The sequence below is a fragment of the Austrofundulus limnaeus genome, unplaced genomic scaffold (assembly GCF_001266775.1).
Source record: "Austrofundulus limnaeus strain Quisiro unplaced genomic scaffold, Austrofundulus_limnaeus-1.0 Scaffold57, whole genome shotgun sequence".
NCBI lineage: Eukaryota > Metazoa > Chordata > Actinopteri > Cyprinodontiformes > Rivulidae > Austrofundulus > Austrofundulus limnaeus.
Genome location: NW_013952459.1, coordinates 271,812 through 293,184, shown reverse-complemented (window position 1 = coordinate 293,184; position 21,373 = coordinate 271,812). Strand labels below are relative to the sequence as shown.

At 38.6% G+C, this 21,373-nt stretch overlaps 1 protein-coding gene across 1 annotated transcript in view; it reads right to left on the bottom strand.

Moving 5' to 3' along the window:
* The window catches only part of dym (dymeclin), a gene marked incomplete in the record, with an annotated part of 65,935 nt that overhangs the window by 8,439 nt on the left and 36,123 nt on the right, over positions 1-21,373 (bottom strand). Inside the window, 2 exon segments of the mRNA XM_014009326.1 lie at positions 3,999-4,112; positions 11,389-11,571. Coding sequence (XP_013864780.1) covers positions 3,999-4,112; positions 11,389-11,571 — 297 coding nt within the window.

Genomic DNA, 21,373 nt, shown 5'->3' with positions numbered 1-21,373 from the left:
GAACCCCTGGGGGATTTTGTGCTACAGGAAATCTTAGATATCACTACAAGCCGAAGAGCAAAACAACATCCCTTCCAGACTTGAGTGCTTTTCTGAAGGAGGGAAGAAAAATAAATACAGCATCTCCAGTGTGCCACATCCCATGATTAATATTATCTCCATTCCTTATTCTGTCTCCACAATGATTTCCTCTCTGTACTCTGTGTTGGTCTCCCTCCCCTCCTCTGTTTTGTTCTCAGTCTGTTCTGTCTGGGCCCACTTGGCCTGGGATCATATCAGTTAGCATAGGTCCTGGCGGGTCAGGCCCTCGCCCCTGAACACAGACTGGCTGGCTGGCCTCATATCTCCACTCAGGACTGTGTGTTCCCTTCTCCTCCTCTGCTTACTGCTGCGCTGTCAGGGCTCAGCCAGACAGACAAGAATGCAGAGCGAATATGAACTTGGAATGCGCAAATACTGCAAGGTAATATTTCAAAATACTTCCATCGACGTACTAGTTTCTGATAAAATGTCGAGTCTAAATCATTTGGTTTAAAATGCAGCACTTTTGGCAAAAGAAATGTTGGAAAAACGTGAAATGCTGCTGTATTATCAAAAAAAAAGGCATATCAGAAAGGTTCAGCTTCTGGAGAAGGTTGTTTTTTTTGTTTGTTTGAGTGGTTAAATGTAACAAGAAGGAGTCAGCTTCTAGCCAATAAAACATAAAATGAATAAAATTTCACAGACTTTCGATCTGAGATGAGTCATATCAGTTGAGAAAGAATTCACTTAAAAACACAAGGACACCTTCTTAAATACAACTTTCTCAGGCTTTCTGGTAAAAAATAACAGACTTGTCGATGTGTGGGAAAGAAGCTATCAGACTTATGAAGAAACTAACAGCTTATTATGCACCCCACCCCCATCCTCTCACAAAGTGCAGAAGAGTCTATACACTGTCACTGCTTAACAAAATAACAAAAGCTAATTTCTACTGAACAGGCTAAACAACACACACACAACTCAACCTCACACACTCTAAAACAACACTGAGGGGCAGTCAGATGAGTGGTGAGGCAACAAGGGTGATCTCCAGGATATTTACACCTTCTTTTAGCCTGTTCCCAAAATTTGCATGTCTGCAACATTGTCCAAATGTTTTTAATACTTTCCAGGGAACTGTTCCTCTGTAGTCTCGTGTCTATTATGTTCCTGTCACTTGAAACAACATGGAACTCTTGTCAGTCGAGTCTAAACAAAATGAGTTATTTAACAGCTGTCAGCTGCTCACATTAAATGGCTTGCAGGGAGAAAAATGAGGCTGTGCACTGGCTAAGAATAAAAATACATTATTTGAATGTCAATATGTTTTGGGGTTTTCAGAAACATCTCTGTCCAGACTGAGTTTTAATCAATCCAAGCGAAATAACTACCTTCCTGCTTACCTTTTAACTTTCAATAGACAAGCATGGTTTATGACATAAAAAAGCAACATTCATTTTACCACTTTTGCTTTTTAACTCTTTTCATATCAAAGCTCAATAATCTATGTAACTGTAAGAAGTTTTTTCTGATTAAATTATTTTAAACTATATATATTATTGCCCCAGATGTGGTTGGTTAACAAATTGAAGTAAGTGCACATGTTAAGCTTAAGATATTAGTACAAATTAATGAGGGGGGGGGGGGATTATTTATTTTCCAGGCACATAGTTCAGTTCTAAACCACTATTAAATAACTTAACTTCAGTTGTTATGAAAATGCTGTATATATAAAAAAAAATTTTGAATTTATCTAAACACTTTGAAATTAGTCTCTGTTTCTTTAAGAACCTCCTACCATTTCTGACACTCCCAATTCATTACCGGGGAAGAGGTGCTCTGTGTGGCAGGGGCTTAGGCGGTGCTTTGTACCAGCAAGCTTTATGCAGCTCCACATGGCTACTACAGGAGATTCAAGGATTTCTCAAACATGCATAAATGAGTCAAGGCAACACTCTGCATATGTTTTTAATGAGGGAATGAAATTATAATGATGTATAGCTAAAAAAAATAAATCAATTTTGCATAACACCCTCCCTTTAATGAAAACATACGATCTTCATTCTAAACACATAACTACCTTCATTTACACTTGATTGTTTTTCCATTACCTAATAAAATCATAACAGCAATGTTTTATTAGGAAAAGAAAGAAGAACAGAATGGAGCAATTTTACTACCGAATAACAAATCAAGCTCAACAACATTCTTAATCTCCACTTTTTTTCTTATTAAAACAAGGACCCAAGATTTATACAACTTTCTTTTGTTTTAAGGCACGACTGATTGAAACACAAATACAGCTTTTTCAGAGTAATTATCGACTCATTGGTGATCCCACATAGTGTTAATTTAGCGTATGGATTTTTACATCAGGGGCTGAATAGCAGGATGAGCTCATAAGATGAAGGGACAAGAATGGACGAAGACAGCTGTTTGTCTGAGTGATGGTACCATCAGACGGCACGAACGTCTCCCAGAGGAGACATTGCCCAGATATTTCTTTTAGCTCCACATCACCCAGTGGAACGGGAAAGCTTTCAGATGGTTGGAGAGTCAATGTAAAACTCAGTGACACTAGTGCACTAACTTGCTGCGTGCACACTTGCAGACTTACACACTGTTATTGTGGGGGGAAAAAAGGCAAAAATCTAAACGGTCGATTAGAAACTCACATATATCACATTCGTGTGCATTCAAGTTGACTGTATGGGTGTGTTACAGGTGCAGGTGAAGGACATGGCAGCGGTATACATGGCTCCATGTGCAGTTCCACATCTTTGCGGTCGATTGCAACATTAGTGCTTGGAGGTGCTGACAGCGAACGCACACAGACTTATGGCAACGCACAATCCCTCTTCCACATCAGCTAGCAAGACAAATGCCTTGCAGCCAGCCGCCAAGTACAGAACATGAAACATGATGAAACATGCAATTAAAAGCCTCTGTGCTGGTTGGGGAGTGGTGTGTGGACACCCCTGGTTACATATTCCCTCACTGATTAATGGAGGAGCTTTGGGAGGGGAGGGGTTAGCGAACCCGCCAGGAGTAAAGCATAACGAGGCGAAGTGGCAGATTTATGTCCCCACCCACCCCCTTTCCCCCTGAATCCTATGTGTCCATGACAAAGTGGCCCCAAGCTCCCCCATCGCATCTCCTTGAAATGTCATTACATGTTGGCGTGTTGCAGGCCAGCAGAGATGGAATGAAGATAAGCATTAATGTTAATGAAAATCAGGCTCATGGCCTTTTGTTTTCAGTCACAGGAGCTCTTTTGATCTGTTCCTTGACCTGATCCATATTTCCAATCAGTACCTTTCGGTCCAGGCAAACTGAATCTTTTTTTTCCCAACTTAAGCCAGTTTCTCACAAGGCTTCAACTGTTGAAGACTAGTTGGCAAATGATATTTGAAAGCAATTCAAAACAGTTTCAAAGTTGCTGTGGGTGTCTTAAACCCATCTTGAATGTCTTTATTTAGTTTTCGTAAAATCTGGAGCACTGAAGTTGTAGTTCGTCACCTAATGACAGAAAATGTCTAATACAACAGTCAGTCTAACCAGTCTGTTCAAGTCCAAAAAGGGGTGCAAACCTGCACGTTACAAAGCTGGCTGAGGTGGGTACAATGTTTAGAGAGGATGGACAACAAAATAATGTGCATGGCCTCAATAGTTTTGCAAGATGTGCAAACAAAAACAGTTTTTTTTAATTGGCCATGCAAACATGCCCAAATGGTTTGCTGTTTGCAAACACTTTGAGTCTATTTCCTCACAAGCTTTGAGTCACCAACTTATCTCCAACAGTCACAGCCCAGTGAGACAGTGGCTTTACCCTGCAAACATCCAACATCTTGAACTTCAAAGTCTTTGACATTTCCTTTATACACATCTACTGATTCATTGGAAAGCCTTTGCTTTCACGATTACTCATCTCTGCAGCATCCCATATTATCTGGAGTCCTACTGTGTGTGCAAATTACCTTTAGCCTGTCCTTTGGCAGAGCCTGGGCTCCCTTCATGATGACCTCTTGAACCCTTTCAACAGAGAGGTCACTTCCAGCCTGCTCCAGACGCTGACTGAAAAATCCAATCACCTAAGGTTCACGAAAACAGGAAACAGACATTTAGAGACTTGCAAAACATACAGTTTATGCTTTGCTTTTGCCAGTGAAAACCACAAGACAAAGAAATTTAAAGTTACATTATGAAAATCCTTTTCAAAATAGATTTTAAAGTTTTGAGCATCTAAACATACAATACAGTTTTTTCAGGTTTTCTTAACAGTTTGAACAAGGGAATTTATCAGTGTTCATGTTATTTATTAAACAAAACACTGTGGAGTGAGTCTTACCCTGTGGGTTTCCTTGTCAATAATAAGTGCACGACCTTAGCATATCCTTTAATATCCACTGAACCAAAGGAACCAACACAATCAAGCTAAATGTTCTTTATTGTGTTTACTTGAATGAGAAGCCTTTAGGACTCATTCATCACACCACCTGGGCAGCAACCTATAAATTGTCACTGACATGATCTCATTTAGTGTTGCAGCACTACATCACTACTTGATGTAGAGCCTACTCTAGTATGAATAGTGCACTTTGTGTGTGTCCAACAGCTTCTGTGTGGGCACGTTTGAATGAAGCCGTGACAAACGTGAACCAAACAATGACCCACGCCTAAATGACAAAATCTTGTTGCAAAAGCTTGTTGCAGTAGCAAGTCAAAGAAAAAGGGCTTAATATGAGGAAAGTAGAAATGTTTTTTTTTTGTTAAATCAAGATCCAGAAACATTTAGTTTAAGGTCCAGTTTACACAGCACAGATTTTGAGGTAAACCATATAATTTCTGCTACAGTTCAGCAGTTTGTGTTCATGACAATCATACTAGTTTCTGAAATCTAAGCTTTTGAATCCAGGTCACAGAATGGAGGTTTCTGGAAAGCTGCTGCAGAGGTGTGAAATTGCACATGCACATGCGCACTACGGACGGCTGCGGTCAATAGTTCTTCTGTGCTTGTAGATAAACAACAGCAACAGCGGGGGATAGCAAAGTGCTGTTTGAGCTTCTCGCCCTTATTCAACATGTAGGAGCAACCCAACCTCATCCTTGGTCCGAACCAACATTCATATATTCACCATTTAGGATGTAATGGATTTCATGAGCAAGACAGAACTGTCTGCATGCGTGCAAGTTTTGTTGAAAAACAAAAATCACAACTCCAGCAAGTGACCTGGCATCAGTGTTGGCAGATACACAACATTTATCAGTTTTGTAAGATGGTTCTAGGGTCAAGCTGGGCTCATATTCTGTGCACATATTTGTTTGCCAATCACAACATACAACTCATCTAACAACATCCCTCTTCCCAGAAAGCACACCCGCTCTCAGCATTCGCAACAGCTTGGGTCATAATGCAATCATTTTAAATTGACAGCTATTTTGTCATTTCCTTTTTGGCAACCCTGCCTGGCATGGAAACTACATCAGTGGAGCACAGCATTTTGCTTTTAAACAGGTTCTTGTTGACCTGCCACAATTAAAAACACTAAAAAAAAAGCTAACATTTCCAGAAACTGTTGTGATGTAAAAAGGGCCTAAATCACTGTGTTGCAACAATATGTCAGCAGCATTTGCAATTAAGTGTCTGAAATGTTTCAAAATATTTGCAAAGGTTCCAGATTTCTCCATGCATCTTGCAGGGCATCATCTTTAACGAAAATTTGGACTGAACTTTCACTCACAGATTTGTCAGGTGTCTGGGACTTTTTCTTAAAGAGTCCAAGGCATGTGAGACAACTTTGGTGACTTATGAAACCAAAAAAAGGATGATTGGAGAGAAAAAAGTAAATAAAGGGCAATCAAACTGGAAGACACTCTGACTGATACATCACACAGTCAGGAATGTTGAGAAATTGTTCATATTTTGCAGTTATATACATACAAATGTTTTATTAAAGGGGACATATACAAAATCAACTTGCATTTTGTTGTTTAATTAAAAGTCTCTGCTTGGGTCATATTTTTTAACAAGTTAAGTTTTCTCTATTTTCTCTGACTATATTGGATTTAAAGAGACAGCGTCAAAGTTAGTTGATCTGAGTCACACCTCAGAAAGGGGGTTAAAGAGGGGCTTATGTAGTTACAATAAAGAGAAGTTCAGACCAAAGCATTGCAGTTGCACTTTATATGGACCCCACCTGAATGATTTAAATGTGAAAAGAGAGGGATGTCAAAACATACGTCCACTTCAATTACAAATCTATTGTGATTCCAAAAGAAAATTTGCTCATTTTAGTGCAACAAGTTGCCAATAGTTGCAGCCCAGTGAGAGACAAATTTCAACTTGGACTGAAATAAGAAAAAAATATATTAAAAAATTTTAGCAGCTGAAGCTTCTTTTTGAAGTTAAGTCATTATATATTGACTATAATTTTTTTAGTTAGAATAGAGTATTTGAGTAAAATTGTGTGTTTAGAAAAAAGTGTTTCTGTAAATGCACATATAAAGTAACTGATTAAAAAAAGATTTTGGTCCTAAAAATCTGTCCTGCTTCTCTTAATAAAACTCGCATGTGGTTCATTGATCTCAGCGATTTTTTTTGTCAACTCCCAGTCCAATAATGAAGCTTTTTGACTGTTTGAAATCATAACATCAATAGTCCAGCCACACCCAATGTAATGACAATGAACACAAAGATCTAATAAATAAATGACAAAGACCCATGAGCTCATCTATAAGAGTTGAACTGTATAAACCATGAAACTAATTATTATTCCAAGCTGCTAACATTTGGAGTCAAAGAAATCACCATTAAATCACTGCAGCTAATGTTTTGATGTGTTGGATTTCAGACAACATTTTGATGTTTCTAACAAACGACAAATAAACTAACACAAATGTTGCCATGACTTCTAGCAACAACACATGCCACTATGTGACAAATAAGAGGGTAAAAGGTTAAAAGCAATGCTGCTCTTAGTCAAAGGGAATAAATTACAAATTCAGTTCAGGATTTGAGCTTTTTTTTAATCACTAAAAAAATGATGCCCTCTGGGTATATTCTCAAACAAGAAATAAAGGAAAACACGTTTTGTAGTTCCAAAGCTGTGCAACATTCTTCCCTGAAGAAATGTTGGTTGTTGGAAAATTAAAAACTTCGATGTATAACTAATTGTTTTCAGTGCTCGGTTTTGTCAAACTAACAGCAAAAAAAAAAGCCTCTCCAGGCAGTGTTTTCTTTGCTCACACTCAACAGTTGCTTTAGAAAATTCAAACACACTGCTGAGCACATCGACAGCATGGGTGTAGTCTGTGTCTACGTCTGCCTAAAACTAATCTTTTCATTAACTCTGAAGGCCTCTCATACGGGGTTAATTTAAAATAGCAGCGAAGCAGCCTCTCATCCTGGATCTCATGCTCACACGCATTGACTTGCAAGCTCAGGAAAAGCTTCAGAGAATAGCCTCAGGGAGGTTGTCTTTTTCAAGGGTTTCTAGCTAGCACGCCTACCTCATACTTGTGGATAACAAGCAAACCCCATGGCGGTGCATCCAGTGCTACTTTTTATTCCTTATCTGCATACAGGTCTTAAAGAGACACCATGCTTTTAAATTAGTCTTTTTTACATTTAAATCATTTATATAATCGTTTGAAACCGCAATGCTTTGGTCTGAATATGTTCTTATTGTAACACCACAAACTTCTATTTCACCCCTTTCTGAGGTGTCTTTCAAATGAACTCATTTCAGTGCTGTCTCTTTAAATCCACACAAGGCTCTTCACATCCCGCCCCCTCCAGCTTCCAGAGCGGTCCATTCTAGTTTGATAGAGGTGTTTACGACTGTATAGTGGCAAAGAAACTTTTTATTTACAAATTAATTAAAAGATGTCAACAACAGAAAACTTGTACATGCAGCCATACATGTTGGAGCCAGAGTCTGACCCAGAGCCAGAGGAGAATAAAGACAACAAAATTGTAGCTGGTAAGTCCAGAACTTATTTTAAAGTTCTGTCACAAAATCTGAGATGTAATAGATCAGAAAGCATCACAGAAAATAGAGAAAACTGAATGGGTTGAAAAATATGACCCTAAAATAGGGCTGGACGATATAGCTAAAATTTATATTGCCATATTATTCCTAATTTCAGTCAATACCATATAATTTGGATATACAGGTGCTGGTCATAAAATTAGAATATCATGAAAAAGTAGATTTATTTCAGTAATTCCATTTAAAAAGTGAAACTTGTATATTATATTCATACATTACATACAAARTCATATATTTCAAATGTTTATTTCATTTAATTTTGATGATTACAAATGACAACAAATGAAAATCTCAAATTCAGCATATCAGAAAATTAGAATATTACTGAAGACCAATAAAAACAAAGGATTTATAGAAATGTTGGCCAGCTGAAAAGTATGAACATGAAAAGTATGAGCATGTACAGCACTCAGTATTTAGTTGGGGCTCCTTTGGCCTGTATTACTGCAGCAATGCGGCGTGGCATGGAGTCGATCAGTCTGTGGCACTGCTCAGGTGTTATGATAGCCCAGGTTGCTCTAATAGTGGCTTTTAGCTCTTCTGAATTGTTGGGTCTGGTGTATTGCATCTTCTTCTTCACAATACCCCATAGATTTTCTATGGGGTTAAGGTCAGGAGAGTTTGCTGGCCAATTAAGAACAGGGATACCATGGTCCTTCAACCAGGTACTGGTAGCTTTGGCACTGTGTGCAGGTGCCAAGTCCTGTTGGAAAATGAAATCTGCATCTCCAAAAAGTTGGTCAGCAGCAGGAAGCATGAAGTGCTCTAAAACTTCCTGGTATGTGGCTGCGTTGACCCTGGACCTCAGAAAACACAATGGACCAACACCAGCAGATGACATGGCACCCCAAACCATCACTGACTGTGGAAACTTTACACTGGACTTCAAGCAACGTGGATGAAGTGCCTCTCTTCTTTTCCTCCAGACTCTGGGACDTTGATTTCCAAAGGAAATGCAAAATTTACTTTCATCAGAGAACATGACTTTGGACCACTCACCAGCAGTCCAGTCCTGTTTCTCTGTAGCCCAGGCAAGACGCTTCTGACGCTGTCTGTGGTTCAAGAGTGACTTGACACAAGGAATGCGACAGCAGAAACCCATGTCTTTCATACGTCTGTGTGTGGTGGTTCTTGAAGCACTCACTCCAGCTGCAGTCCACTCTTTGTGAATCTCCCCCACATTTTTGAATGGGTTTTGTTTCACAATCCTCTCCAGGGTGCGGTTATCTCTCTTGCTTGTACATTTTTTTCGATCACATCTTTTCCTTCCCTTCGCCTCTCTATTAATGTGCTTGGACACAGAGCTCTGTGAACAGCCAGCCTCTTTAGCGATGACCTTTTGTGTCTTGCCCTCCTTGTGCAAGGTGTCGATGGTCGTCTTTTGGACAAATGTCAAGTCAGCAGTCTTCCCCATGATTGTGTAGCCTATAGAACTAGACTGAAAGACCATTTAAAGGCCTTTGCAGGTGGTTTGAGTTAATTAGCTGATTAGAGTGTGGTACCAGGTGCCATCCATTTTGAACCTTTTCACAAGATTCTAATTTTCTGATATGCTGAATTTGAGATTTTCATTTGTTGTCATTTGTAATCATCAAAATTAAACGAAATAAACATTTGAAATATATGAGTTTGTATGTAATGTATGAATATAATATACAAGTTTCACTTTTTAAATGGAATTACTGAAATAAATCTACTTTTTCATGATATTCTAATTTTATGACCAGCACCTGTAGATACGAATAATAAAAATGTTAGAAAACTGCCAAGAACATCAATATTTACTGTACCTACAAACCTGATATCATTTTACGATATCTTTAAGTCAAAATAGGACTAGTCAGAACAAAAAGTGAGATCTCAAATTTACTGTATGACTAGTCAAAATTTCATCGTTGATATCTAAAATATTACATATTCAGATAGTCAGTAATTTATTGTAGATATTCTGAATTACAGCCTCTATACCAGTGTTTTTCAACCCTGGTTCTCAAGCCACACTGTCCTGCATGTTTTATGTTTCCCTGCTTCAACACAGCTGATTTCGATTACTGATTGATTACTGATACTGCTTTTGTTGAACTGCAATCATCTGAATCAGGTGTGTTAAAGTAGGGAAACTTCTAAAACATACAGGGCAGGTGTGCCTTGAGGACCAGGGTTGGGAAACAATCAAAGTCAGAATGTAATTACAAATATTATAGATATTCATATAAATATAATTAAATATTTTACCTAGTCAAAATATATTTAGAGATATCTTTATTAACTAATATGTCTGGTCATAAACCAATTTCAGATATTTGGAATGCAAATGTGGTGAAGCCAATTTTATGACACAACAAACTTCCATATCCGTCTGTGTTTGCTGTCGGCTTCACTTGCTCAACACGGCTGTTGGCAGGGAGATGTTAAAGTTTAGTAAGAAAGCTTAAACTTTTAGGGTGCTTCCTTTTCATACACTCAGAATGTCCTACCAAGGAGAATTTTATCAGACAGTAAAACAGATTTGATGTGTTCTCGCTGCAATACGGCACCAGACTTTCTGGTACATTTTACAGCAGACTAAAGGCTGAGGTTTATCAGACCTTTGATACTTGAACCACTTCCACACCACTGAATTACGGTAGTCTTTTCTGTCTCAACTATTTCTTTTGCCTTTTTTCCCCCAACTGTGAGCACTCTTTCACTCAACGCTGTTGAGCTCATTTTGGTGCTGATATCCATTGTGTTCTAGGTAGTGTAGTGTAAACAGAGTGGTCGTGCTGTGCACTACCATTGAGCCTGTGGTGTGCGTCATCATGCACTGACATAATGGATATCTATCATATTGCGACATGTATTGATATTGAATTACTGTCCAGCACTAACCAAAATAATATATAAAAGATTTCTGCACAGCCCAGGAGAAACTAAATTTACATTTTTCCTAGAGACTCAAGTGCACAAAAAAATGCATTTAACGGCTAAAAAAGTGGATTTTGCAAGATATGTCCCCTTTAAATAACATTCCTTAGCTCTCACTCCCCAACGAACATACACTTAATAATTCTGAGACAAAATGTCTTGACATAAGAAAACTGATTCATTGATACAACTTGCTTTCACAAAGCCCAACATGCTGCATGCTCCATGCTAACGATATATCTGCTTTAGTCCATTCAGGCCTTTTGAGCTTTATACCCAGCAGAAACTGATGACATTGAGGGAAAATCTATACAGCCTTAATCTATGCAATCATTTCACCCAATGTCAAGAAGAGAGACGCTTTGAGATTCAACATTTTTTGTTGCCTCTGATATTTCAGGTGACTGACCGTGTCAAGGTTCTGCATGATGTCCTGGAAGGACGGGTGCATCCGGAACTGCTCAAAGAGCTCCCGCTTGTAAAGCAGTGCGTACACCAGGTTGGGATTGTGGTGCAGAGAGTTGCACAGGCAGGAGTTGATGATTTCCAGCATCATGCGGATCACCTCCTCAATCACATTCAGGTCCTGGGCCTGGGGGAGAGGGAGGATGGAAAAGGTTAATTGGTTTCCCATTACACTGGCTTCACTTATTATTTTATCTTTAAATGATTGTCTCATGGTAGAGGGGATGGGGCAGTGGAAAAAAAAAGAAGGATGAAGATAAGGGAGTAGGCATGTTAGCTAAGAAGTGCTGTAAGTCTTAGGTAAGAATAGAGAGGTGAACTTATAAGCTGCAGGTCAGGTCTTGTCAAAGTATGTTTCCTGTCAGGTGAGTGACTGCTGCCACTAATGACAGGTGACAGTTGAGAAAAAGAAGCTGATGGGAACATGGGAGAAAAATGCATCAGGCTCGTCATAACTCACAAGACAAAGCAGAAACAGTATCAAAGTTTCTGACTCAGAAAGTACGTCAGAAAAAAAAATACACCTCAAGGCTGAAAGAGTCAGATATTTGATGGCAACAGTATGTTTTAGTTATGGGCTGATGTGTTAAGAAAGCATTTGACATCTTTAGAAAGTTCAACTGTACAAAAAAACAATTTAAAATAGAGTCAATAGGAGTTGTCTGAAGGACATTTTCTTTGAATACACTAAATAAATTATTTTGTTTTAAACAAGTCCATTCCTTCAAAAAAATGCTGAGCCTTTATTTGTTAATGGTAAGATTGGTAAGTAAATTCTCAGTTTAAACCTGAGGCCTTGTTGGTCATTTTGACCCAAAGTCAGCAGGAAGGTTAAAACATTGTGATATAAAAAGCATTATTTAGGAGTAAATAACTTTGTGGTCTTTGCCAATTTAGTAGCAAAGCTTAAAAATGCATGCACTTTTTCCACACATTTACAAAGTTTTCTCAGCATTTGGGGACACACATCACTGGTTTGCAAAGAATGAATTTAGTTCCACTTATAGGTAACTTTGAAGTTTATTTTGAAAAATGCTATCACTTGAGATGGGCTCGCTTTCAAAGACTGGCTCATTTATTTTTGTTAACAGATCTGTCAGCAAAGAGCGTCAGAGCGAAACTACATTTCTGCAGGTAAAACACACATGAAAGAGAACAAACGCTGCAGTTTTTTTTAAAATGTCAGTTTATTTTCTTTTAGGCATGGACTTTACCAATAAAAAAGTCTTCAATAGAGTTCTACCTGTCTTATATACAGTATATGTGTTGACAGATCAGCTGTGGTTTTAATTTCAACTAACAATTTTCAGTCAAACCGATATCCACACAAAATGTCTTCACATTTTTCAACATCTGACGTATCATCCTGAAAAATGACTTCGTCAGTTTGTAAAAAAAAAAAAAAAACAGAATACTTTTATCCTCAATATGATAGGTGGCACAAAATAACTAACAGGTAGATCTGATAAGCCCTGGGAAAATAACTATAAACAGGAATCTTTTCAATCTGCTATAAAAGGAGGACTCGTGACTGAGGGAAAACAAAAGTCTTGTCCTTTAGCTACTGTGTTCATAACAATGTGTCTGCAAGCCAGACAGACGCCACCATGACAAGATAAGTCTCGTCTGACGTTTTCATGGTGGCGCAAACAAGAAAAATGCAGAGACCATGGGAAAATGAATAATGTGGAAAAGAAAAAAAAAACAATAGATGAGTATGAATTAGCAAATACATCAGAAGAGGTAATTATTAGGTTCTAGTTGTCATTTAACATTAATGCCATTATTCATAAAAAACTAGGCAATGTAGTATTTAAACTAAAATACAACAAAAATACATTCATTTGCTTAAAGCAAAAAAAAAAAATACAAAAAAATGAACCTCACAAGTTTGTCAAAAACAATTTAAACAAAATGTACCACTAGCTGCTTAGAAGCTTAACACTGAGTACACTGTGTTGGTCTACATCTACACATGGTATCAGCTGTATCTTGGGGTGTTCAGAGTTAAAAAAAAACAGCTAATAAGATGCTAAGACGACAAAACACAGACTAAGAGATCACAGGAGTCAAGAACGCTTAAAGCAGCTTAAGTTAATGCAGTGGAGTTCTCATGAAATCAGTCTAATGGTCGAATAAACACAACAAACATTGTGTGACAGGTTTTGGGGCTGATCCTGGATCTGTTTGGTTAGGAGGAGGTAAACAACTAAAGTGCATGTCTTTAAGTGGTTAAAGGTATTAATGTATGTAACTAAGATTAAGAATCAAGTGTCTCGGTAAGCATGGTGGTGTTTTAAGGTAAAACTGGAGCTGCTACAGTGGCTTTAAAACTGAGATCTACCCAAGATGGAGGAGAAACAGATAACTTCTGAACTTAAATAAAAAATAGTTCTGAAATTAGACATAATGCACCAAGTACTTAGAAAATAATGCACCAGTAACGTAGCAACATCAGACCTGCATACAATGTTCATGTCAGCCAGTGTAAATTTTAATCATGTTGTATTTATAGGATGTCTCAACTTAGTATTCACCACCTCTGGGTTTACATACGACTACATTTAAATTAGAGTAACTGTATCCTTTTGGAACAACTGTAATTCCTCTGAAAGCTATAACAAAACAAAACAAAACAAAACAAAAAGGCTAAACAAGCTGAGTGTGGTTGAATGAAACATTGCTTCCTCTGTACTAGTATGTGGCACATTTTAAAATATAACTTGTAATTAGGGACACATTTTCATGAAAATCGTTGTTGTGACGATGAGTTGTTTTGACTGAGACTTTCACGAACATTCAAAACAGGAACCGGGCAGGACTGCTACTACAGGCTGATTGAGACCAGAGATTCCACCTCCAATCTGGGCTATCCATCTGTAACAGAGCAGCATGTGGTAGCGTTTTATTTTCCATCTTCTGTGGCCTGTTTGGAAACCAGTCCTTATCTTATAAATAACTTTGCTTGCAATGCCGCTTGTTTTCCTTTTTTGTCCTTTTGAGCTCACGCACAAGGAGACAAACTTTTCAATCCTTCAAAAAGCTAGTGAATGAGTTGTTGTACATAAATGTAATATTTTATGCATAAACGATTTGAGCTTGCAACACCGAATACAGTAATTTCTTGCATTGATTTTTGTCAAGTTCATGGAGGTTTTAGATACAGACATGAGGAGGCAGGGGGAAGGAAGGAGAGCCAGTAATAATGAGGACTGATTGTATGTCTGGAGGCTCCAGAGGAGGCTCTCCCTCCGTGACTCCACTGCCTAGCTAGACCTGCTTTCCTCTGTTCTGCTGTGGCAGGCCATAATTAGACAGAAAGCAGGGACGCATATGGGAGACAACTGAGTGGGAGGAAGAGGAGGCAGAAGAAATGAAGACAGCGACAAAAATGGGAACACACAAAATGAGAGGAGAGGAGGGGGAGTTGATGGAGACCGTGAACACTGTGAGGAGACAGAAGCAGGAGAGGAAGGCAGAGTAGGAGTGAGGGATGCCTTGTGTGTTTGTTCTCTAGCTCAGCACCCAGCTTAATGAGATTAGTCTGGCAGGGGAAAAAAAGTGCCACACTGGGGAATTCAGGTCACATGAAAATAGGCTAGCTAGACGTCTGCCTGGCCCTGCGTGTGTGTTTGTCAAGAGGATGAGATTAAGAGGTCTGTGGTCTACTTGAAACCCAGACAGGATTTAAACATACTGGCTGTTCCTGCTTCTCTTCATCTACTTTCAAAACTGTTGTTCTGCACTTGTTTTTCCCTAAAAGGTAACCTTGAACTTTTAGTAAACACCTGACGTCTCTGGTTGACTAAACAACACCACCACAGCTGCTATCTATTAGTCCTCTGTCCACCTTCACCACCCTTTTGACAATTTTCTTTATTTTTCCTGCTCTTTCTCCCACAAATTTTCCCACCTGGCTGCATTGTCATTTTGTCACATTTACCCCCAGCCCAAAAAAAAAATAAAAAAATAAAAATAATACTGTCCTCAGAAATAAGAAGCATTTTTAATCTCAACGGTCCGATACTGTTTTGCTTGTTTTGTCGTTTAAAACAGATTTAACCAGAAAAGTGTGTGCGCTTTTCTCTGATTCTGCTGTTAATACTCCAACAAGCTAGGCCAGAATGTGTAAACCCTGCAGGTGCATTTGACCTTTGCTTACTGTCTGGTGGCTTTTATCACATAGTCTGCAGATGCAATCAATGTTTGTGTTTTCTACCATGACCCTGCATGACTATATGCAAATGTTTGTGTGTGTGTGTGGACAGAGTGTTTACAGACAGACGTCTAAATCCTGGTAAAGTAGGAGCTGGCATCATTAAACCAATAGCTTAGCGATTCCCTGGCTGGCCATGCTCATCACAAGCTGTTGCAGGGCAGAAAAACCAGACATATTAAGAAAGAGCCTTGATAAAGATAAATATAGAAAACAAGAAGGAGCAATTCCTTAAGAGGAAGATATGATAAAAATGTGTATAAATGTTAATTGTTCTTTTGAAAAAGAACAGATTAAGTTATTGTAAGCAAGATAGTCACAAGACAAATGCTGAGAGGTGGAGGAAAAAAGACAAAGAGAAAAAAAACCTGCCACATAGACAGACAGAAAGGGTCAGACTGGCTGAGTAGCTGCTGCCTGCCCAGTCAGTCTTTTGAAAGTTTTTTTTTTTTTAAATGGGTCATTGTCTGACGCGTGTTCTGGCTCCACAGCTAAGTCATAATCGCACCATTTTGTAAAGCACTGTGCCCAGGTCAGCCTCTTATTGCCCCATAGTCTCACACATGATGCACAAATCATCCTTTGTTGCACAGACTCAGCTGAGGAGCAAAAAGACAGCGTCTGGCATCTGAAACCACAGCGTCATCAGCAAAGCCTCCCATTCTGGTTCTAGGATCTGTTAAGAGGCACTGAGTCAACGTCTGTGGAAGGACGGCAGAGCAAATTTTCAAGAAGACATCTTATTATCAGTTTTTACAAGCGCAATAGTTGGCTGAGACTTGTCAATAACAAGGTGCCTGGGGTGGGGAATGGGGAGCAAACAGCAGTAATGATAACGATTACATGTCTACTAAAGATAAAAAAACGATGACGCCGACAGATGCGGCACAAAGGTGGGCACTGCTAATTGATCAGAAATGAGTTGTGCTCCTGTTGCTGTGTCTCGATCTTAAAAGACCAGGACACAGTGGGTTTGATCTAATTGTTATTTGGAAACAGATAATCATTAGAACCACAGACAGAGCAACACAGCCTACAGGGATCACACTCCTACTACTCAGGAATAGATACAGAGAGCCACACAAGTGATTTTACAAAGATGAGTTATTCTTTAGACGTAGAAAGATATTAATCAGCCAGTTTGTTTTTGCAAACTAAAAAAGGTCAGCAATTGTTCAGAAATACATTTTGCCATACAACATTATACTAGTATGTCAAACAATATTACCAAATATCAAATTAAAATCAGAAACAACTTTATATATCCCAAAGAGGGCAATTCAATTCATACCATATTTAATGTGGGGTATTATATACTGTATATTCCAGGCACATTGTTCAATTTTATACCAAAATTAAGTTCAGCTGTTATGAAAATGCTGTACAGTATGCAGTAAAAATACATTTTAAAATTAAATTTGACTTCACAACAAAGCAGTAATAAAACTGGCCTCTGTCTCTCTAAAACCTCCTACCGTTTCTGACACTCCCAATACAGCACATCTTCACAACAATGCTTCATACCATTTGTAGGTGTATTGTATTTTGCTCTAAAAAAGTACAACATTAAATAATATCAGTTTTGGAAAATGGCATCTCAGGATACAGTTGAACCACTCGAATGATTGCATGTCAGACCAGAAAGTACGTTTTCTGAAGAACCGGAGCGAGTACAGAGGATCTTACAAAACATTTCAGCTTGGTAATTATATCTCCCAGTCATCCTCTGCTACATAGACATCAACGTTGAGCTACCTTTTGCAAAGAAATTATAAATATATGTAGATCATTATGAAGCTATGAAACTAAGAAATCATAGTGATTTGTAAAGAAATATTTCTCCTGCTGCTTGTCTGGTGAAGCTGTGTGGGGGAGGCATAGGGGTGAAGTGTTCAAGGGGGCAGGAGAATGGCTGGGGACTGAGTTCCAGGGAAGTGTTAAGTATAAATAGGTGGTGCTTTGTACCAGCAAGCATTTAGGCAACTCCACATAGATACCATAGATTCAAGGATTTCTCAAACATGCATGAATGAGTCAAAGCAACACTCTGGGTACAACCCCAATTCCAACAACAATGAAGTTAGGATGATGTGCAAAATATCAACACAAACAGAATGCGATGATTTGCAAATCCTTTTCAACCTATATTCAGCTGATTATGACATTATTATGACCTATATTATACTGATTATAATGACATTATAAAATGATATAAAGCTCAAAAAAGTAAATTTTGAATACCCCAACCCCTTAAAAATTGAATGCCATAAATTGATTGATTAAATTAAAGAGCAAATCTTTGTAAATAATAAATTTTAAAAAAACAGTTTGCATAAGACAAAACAATGTGTGAGTGTACTATTATGTTAAAACTAAAACTTATGATCACCATAGAAGTAATTAACTTTTACTGGTAAAAGTATGTCTAAGTCACCTGATTATGTAAATATAAGACTGAGGAAAATTACAAACAAGTAAAAAGATCCATTGGAGGTCACTTCAGATGAAAACTATTTTCAGAACAAACATGAAATGCAAACTACTTATATATGAGTCTGCACTGTGACAAATTTTAAACCATTTCTACTCAGCTATAGGCTGTTGTAACTTTAGTTGATGACAGCAGATTCCGGAAAAAAGAAAACCGCTTAGCCTTGGAGAAAAGTGACAAATTCCCAAAAGCTCTGATAATAAGCAGAAGGCAAACTGTTTATTATCTGTTGATGTATCCCCTGGCTTTTCTCCTTTAACAAGTGGAATGGTGCTACAAAGCTAACGCATGCGTCAACTCTGGCTATTAAAAAGAGATCACAGATTGTGACTCAACCAGGACACGTAAACACACAGGCAGGGTGGTCCAACATGCTTCAGGCAGTGTGTGTGTTTGTGTCTATGCGCTTGTAGTCGCTTCCCAGAAATGTGCAACAGTAAACAGACGAAGAGGCAGACAAGTAACATAACCATTATGACTGGCTGCGAGTATAAACAGCGAAATGCAACGCAGTGCAGTCAAACGCAGCACATACTTCTTTTATTTTAATGTCTGCTTGTATGTATGGGCACAGAGAGAGTTTCACTGAACATTCCTCAGCAGACAAAAAAACAAAAAACAAAACTAAGGTCCAAAAAGCTACAATGACCAAACAATGGGCCATGTGAAAGTTGCTCTGAGTGAACTAAGAGCTTCTCGATCCTGGGTGTCCAATCATGGACCTCTAGGCCCAGGACTGGATATCCCTATTCTAGATGTTCCCTAAAGAGATTGGGAGGCCACAACCTTTCACTCGTTCTTTGCTGACACTATCCAGATACAGCAGCACAAACACATTTCAGGGATGGGGGTGTATATGTAAGAGACAGAGACCAAGACACAGACATTAAGAGGGAGGGAAGAAATAAGACCCAAGCAGAATGCGCCCAGCTTTAACCCACAGCTTAGAGAGTTTGGCGATGTTTTTACATATCCTCCTCTCAGTCTCTCCCTCATAAAGAGAGCAATTACATGTCCTGGAGAAGCCCACATTAAACAAACATTAGTTCTCTCCGCAGAGCCAGACTCGGCCAAATTACATTGTTTCCAGATGCCTGTCACAAAAACACATTTACACCCACCCCGAACCTTCCTCCAATCTTTTCCACTCCTCTCCGTCCGCCAGCTTCTCCCATTTCAATTGTTCTTTTCTTTTTGCATTTTAACCCGTTTTATATTGCTCCAACTTGCACACCTCTCCAGTTTAGGTGTAGCCTTGTGAACAACCCCCAGAACGGGTTGTTTTCAATTATTCACATCCACTACCGGGAGAGGAGAAAAAGCAGGGACAGAGGAAAGAAAGGAGTCGGCGTAATGAGACAGCAACGCTTCCGTCTGATGTCACATTAGTTAAACTGACGAGAAACCTTAGCCAGCCCATGAGGTCATGAGAAATGTCCAGAAAAAACAGTGCATGAAGTTGTAGACATATTTGAAATTACGATTAACTAATAACCAAAGGTAGAGATGAACAAGTCAGTAGAATTTTTGTTCTTTTAATCTCACTATGAACATTAAAAAATAACTTTGCATTTGCTTGCAAACTGTTCATGGGCTCATTGTGACCACATACAACCATCTGACAAACAAAAATGTAAAATTCATCTACATCAGCAAGAGCTGCTATTGCTGTCAAACTTCAACCTGTACTGCAGCTGTCAGTGCAGGATGCTGATTGATACGAATTTATATCCTTTTGCCAGAAACACATAAGCAAGAGCCTGGCACGATGAAATCTCTGGTGATCTCTCAAGAATCCTACCAGGATGTATTTGCTTTGCGAGGGCAGGAGTTTTGTAGCCCACAAAGTCTGAAAACAGAATGTCAGGGTTAGGAAAACAACACTTCACAGGGCAAAATACTGGTTAGTGTGTTAGCTTTATGGACACAGACGGATACAGTTACACATGAAGTCAAACAGAGGCATTTGACTTTAATTTAGCACAACCGGTTATAACCGATTTTGGGTTGAATCATACCAGCATATACATAGATGGGAGGTGGTTGAAATGGTGCACATCAGGACTCTGTGTATAGTTTAAAAGAACACAGCTACTTTTTTTTTTATCTTAAAGGCACAACAAGTCCATTCAAAAACTAGGGGAAAAACCATTAGATATTTACTGGATATATGTTGAAAAGCTGTTTGTACTTTAATGTTTGAACTCACATAAACCTCATCTGCTGTCAAAGCACAATTTAGTCCATTTATGTTAAATATGGGCAAACGTCTGAAGGCAAATGAAACAGAATGTTCCTTTTCATCAAATGAAGTCAATAAAGCTCAAAGTTTGCCTCTGGATGTGGATAGTAGACATGGGAACCAATGTCACATATGGTTAGTGTAGTCTAAGCTGAAGGATAACAGCTGTATCGGAAAAGTCGATCAGCTCCGTCCTAAAAGCCTGTGACCCTGACAGTGTGTCAGACACTTTTCAAGGAAAAGAAACCCTTTGCAAAATTCCCATGTAATATGCTGAAAATTTGCCACATGCCCTTGAGCAACAACTCTAAAATTATGCCTAATGCAGGAGTGCCGTTGTCTGGGTGACAACAGCACTGTGACTTCTTGCTTCATGATCTGCCTTTTTTTTTTTACGATGGAAGAACTGGCTAAACAAAAAACTTCATTCAATAAGCAAAAAAATTTTTACCTTAATTTTCGGCCATCTATAGTGTGCATTTATGCAAGCATATAAATTTTAAAAAGGACTGAAATTATAAACGCTTTTTTTTGCATGTGTGCAGAGCTAAGATGGAAACCACGTCAGACCCTCACTACTCAGCTGAAGGAGCACTCGAATTCACTCGTTTCTTCAACAATTAAATGGTATTTATACTCACAAATAGGCCCATGTACACAAAACTAGATCCATGCAAATTTAATGGGATGAGCAGAGGCATGCGAACAAGGCAGTCGTTCCTGATTGAAAACCCAAATATACAGCAGGTAAAATAAGTATTGAACACGTCACCATTTTTCTCAGTAAATATATTACTAGAGGTGCTAATGACATGAAATTTTCACCAGATGTCGGGAACAACCCAAGTGATCCATACATACAAAGAAATCAAACCATAAATGACCAGAAATGAAGTTATTTGTAAATTACTGAAATTTATCTAATACTTTGTACAAAAGCCTTTGTTGTCAATGACAGCTTCAAGACGCCTCCTGTATGG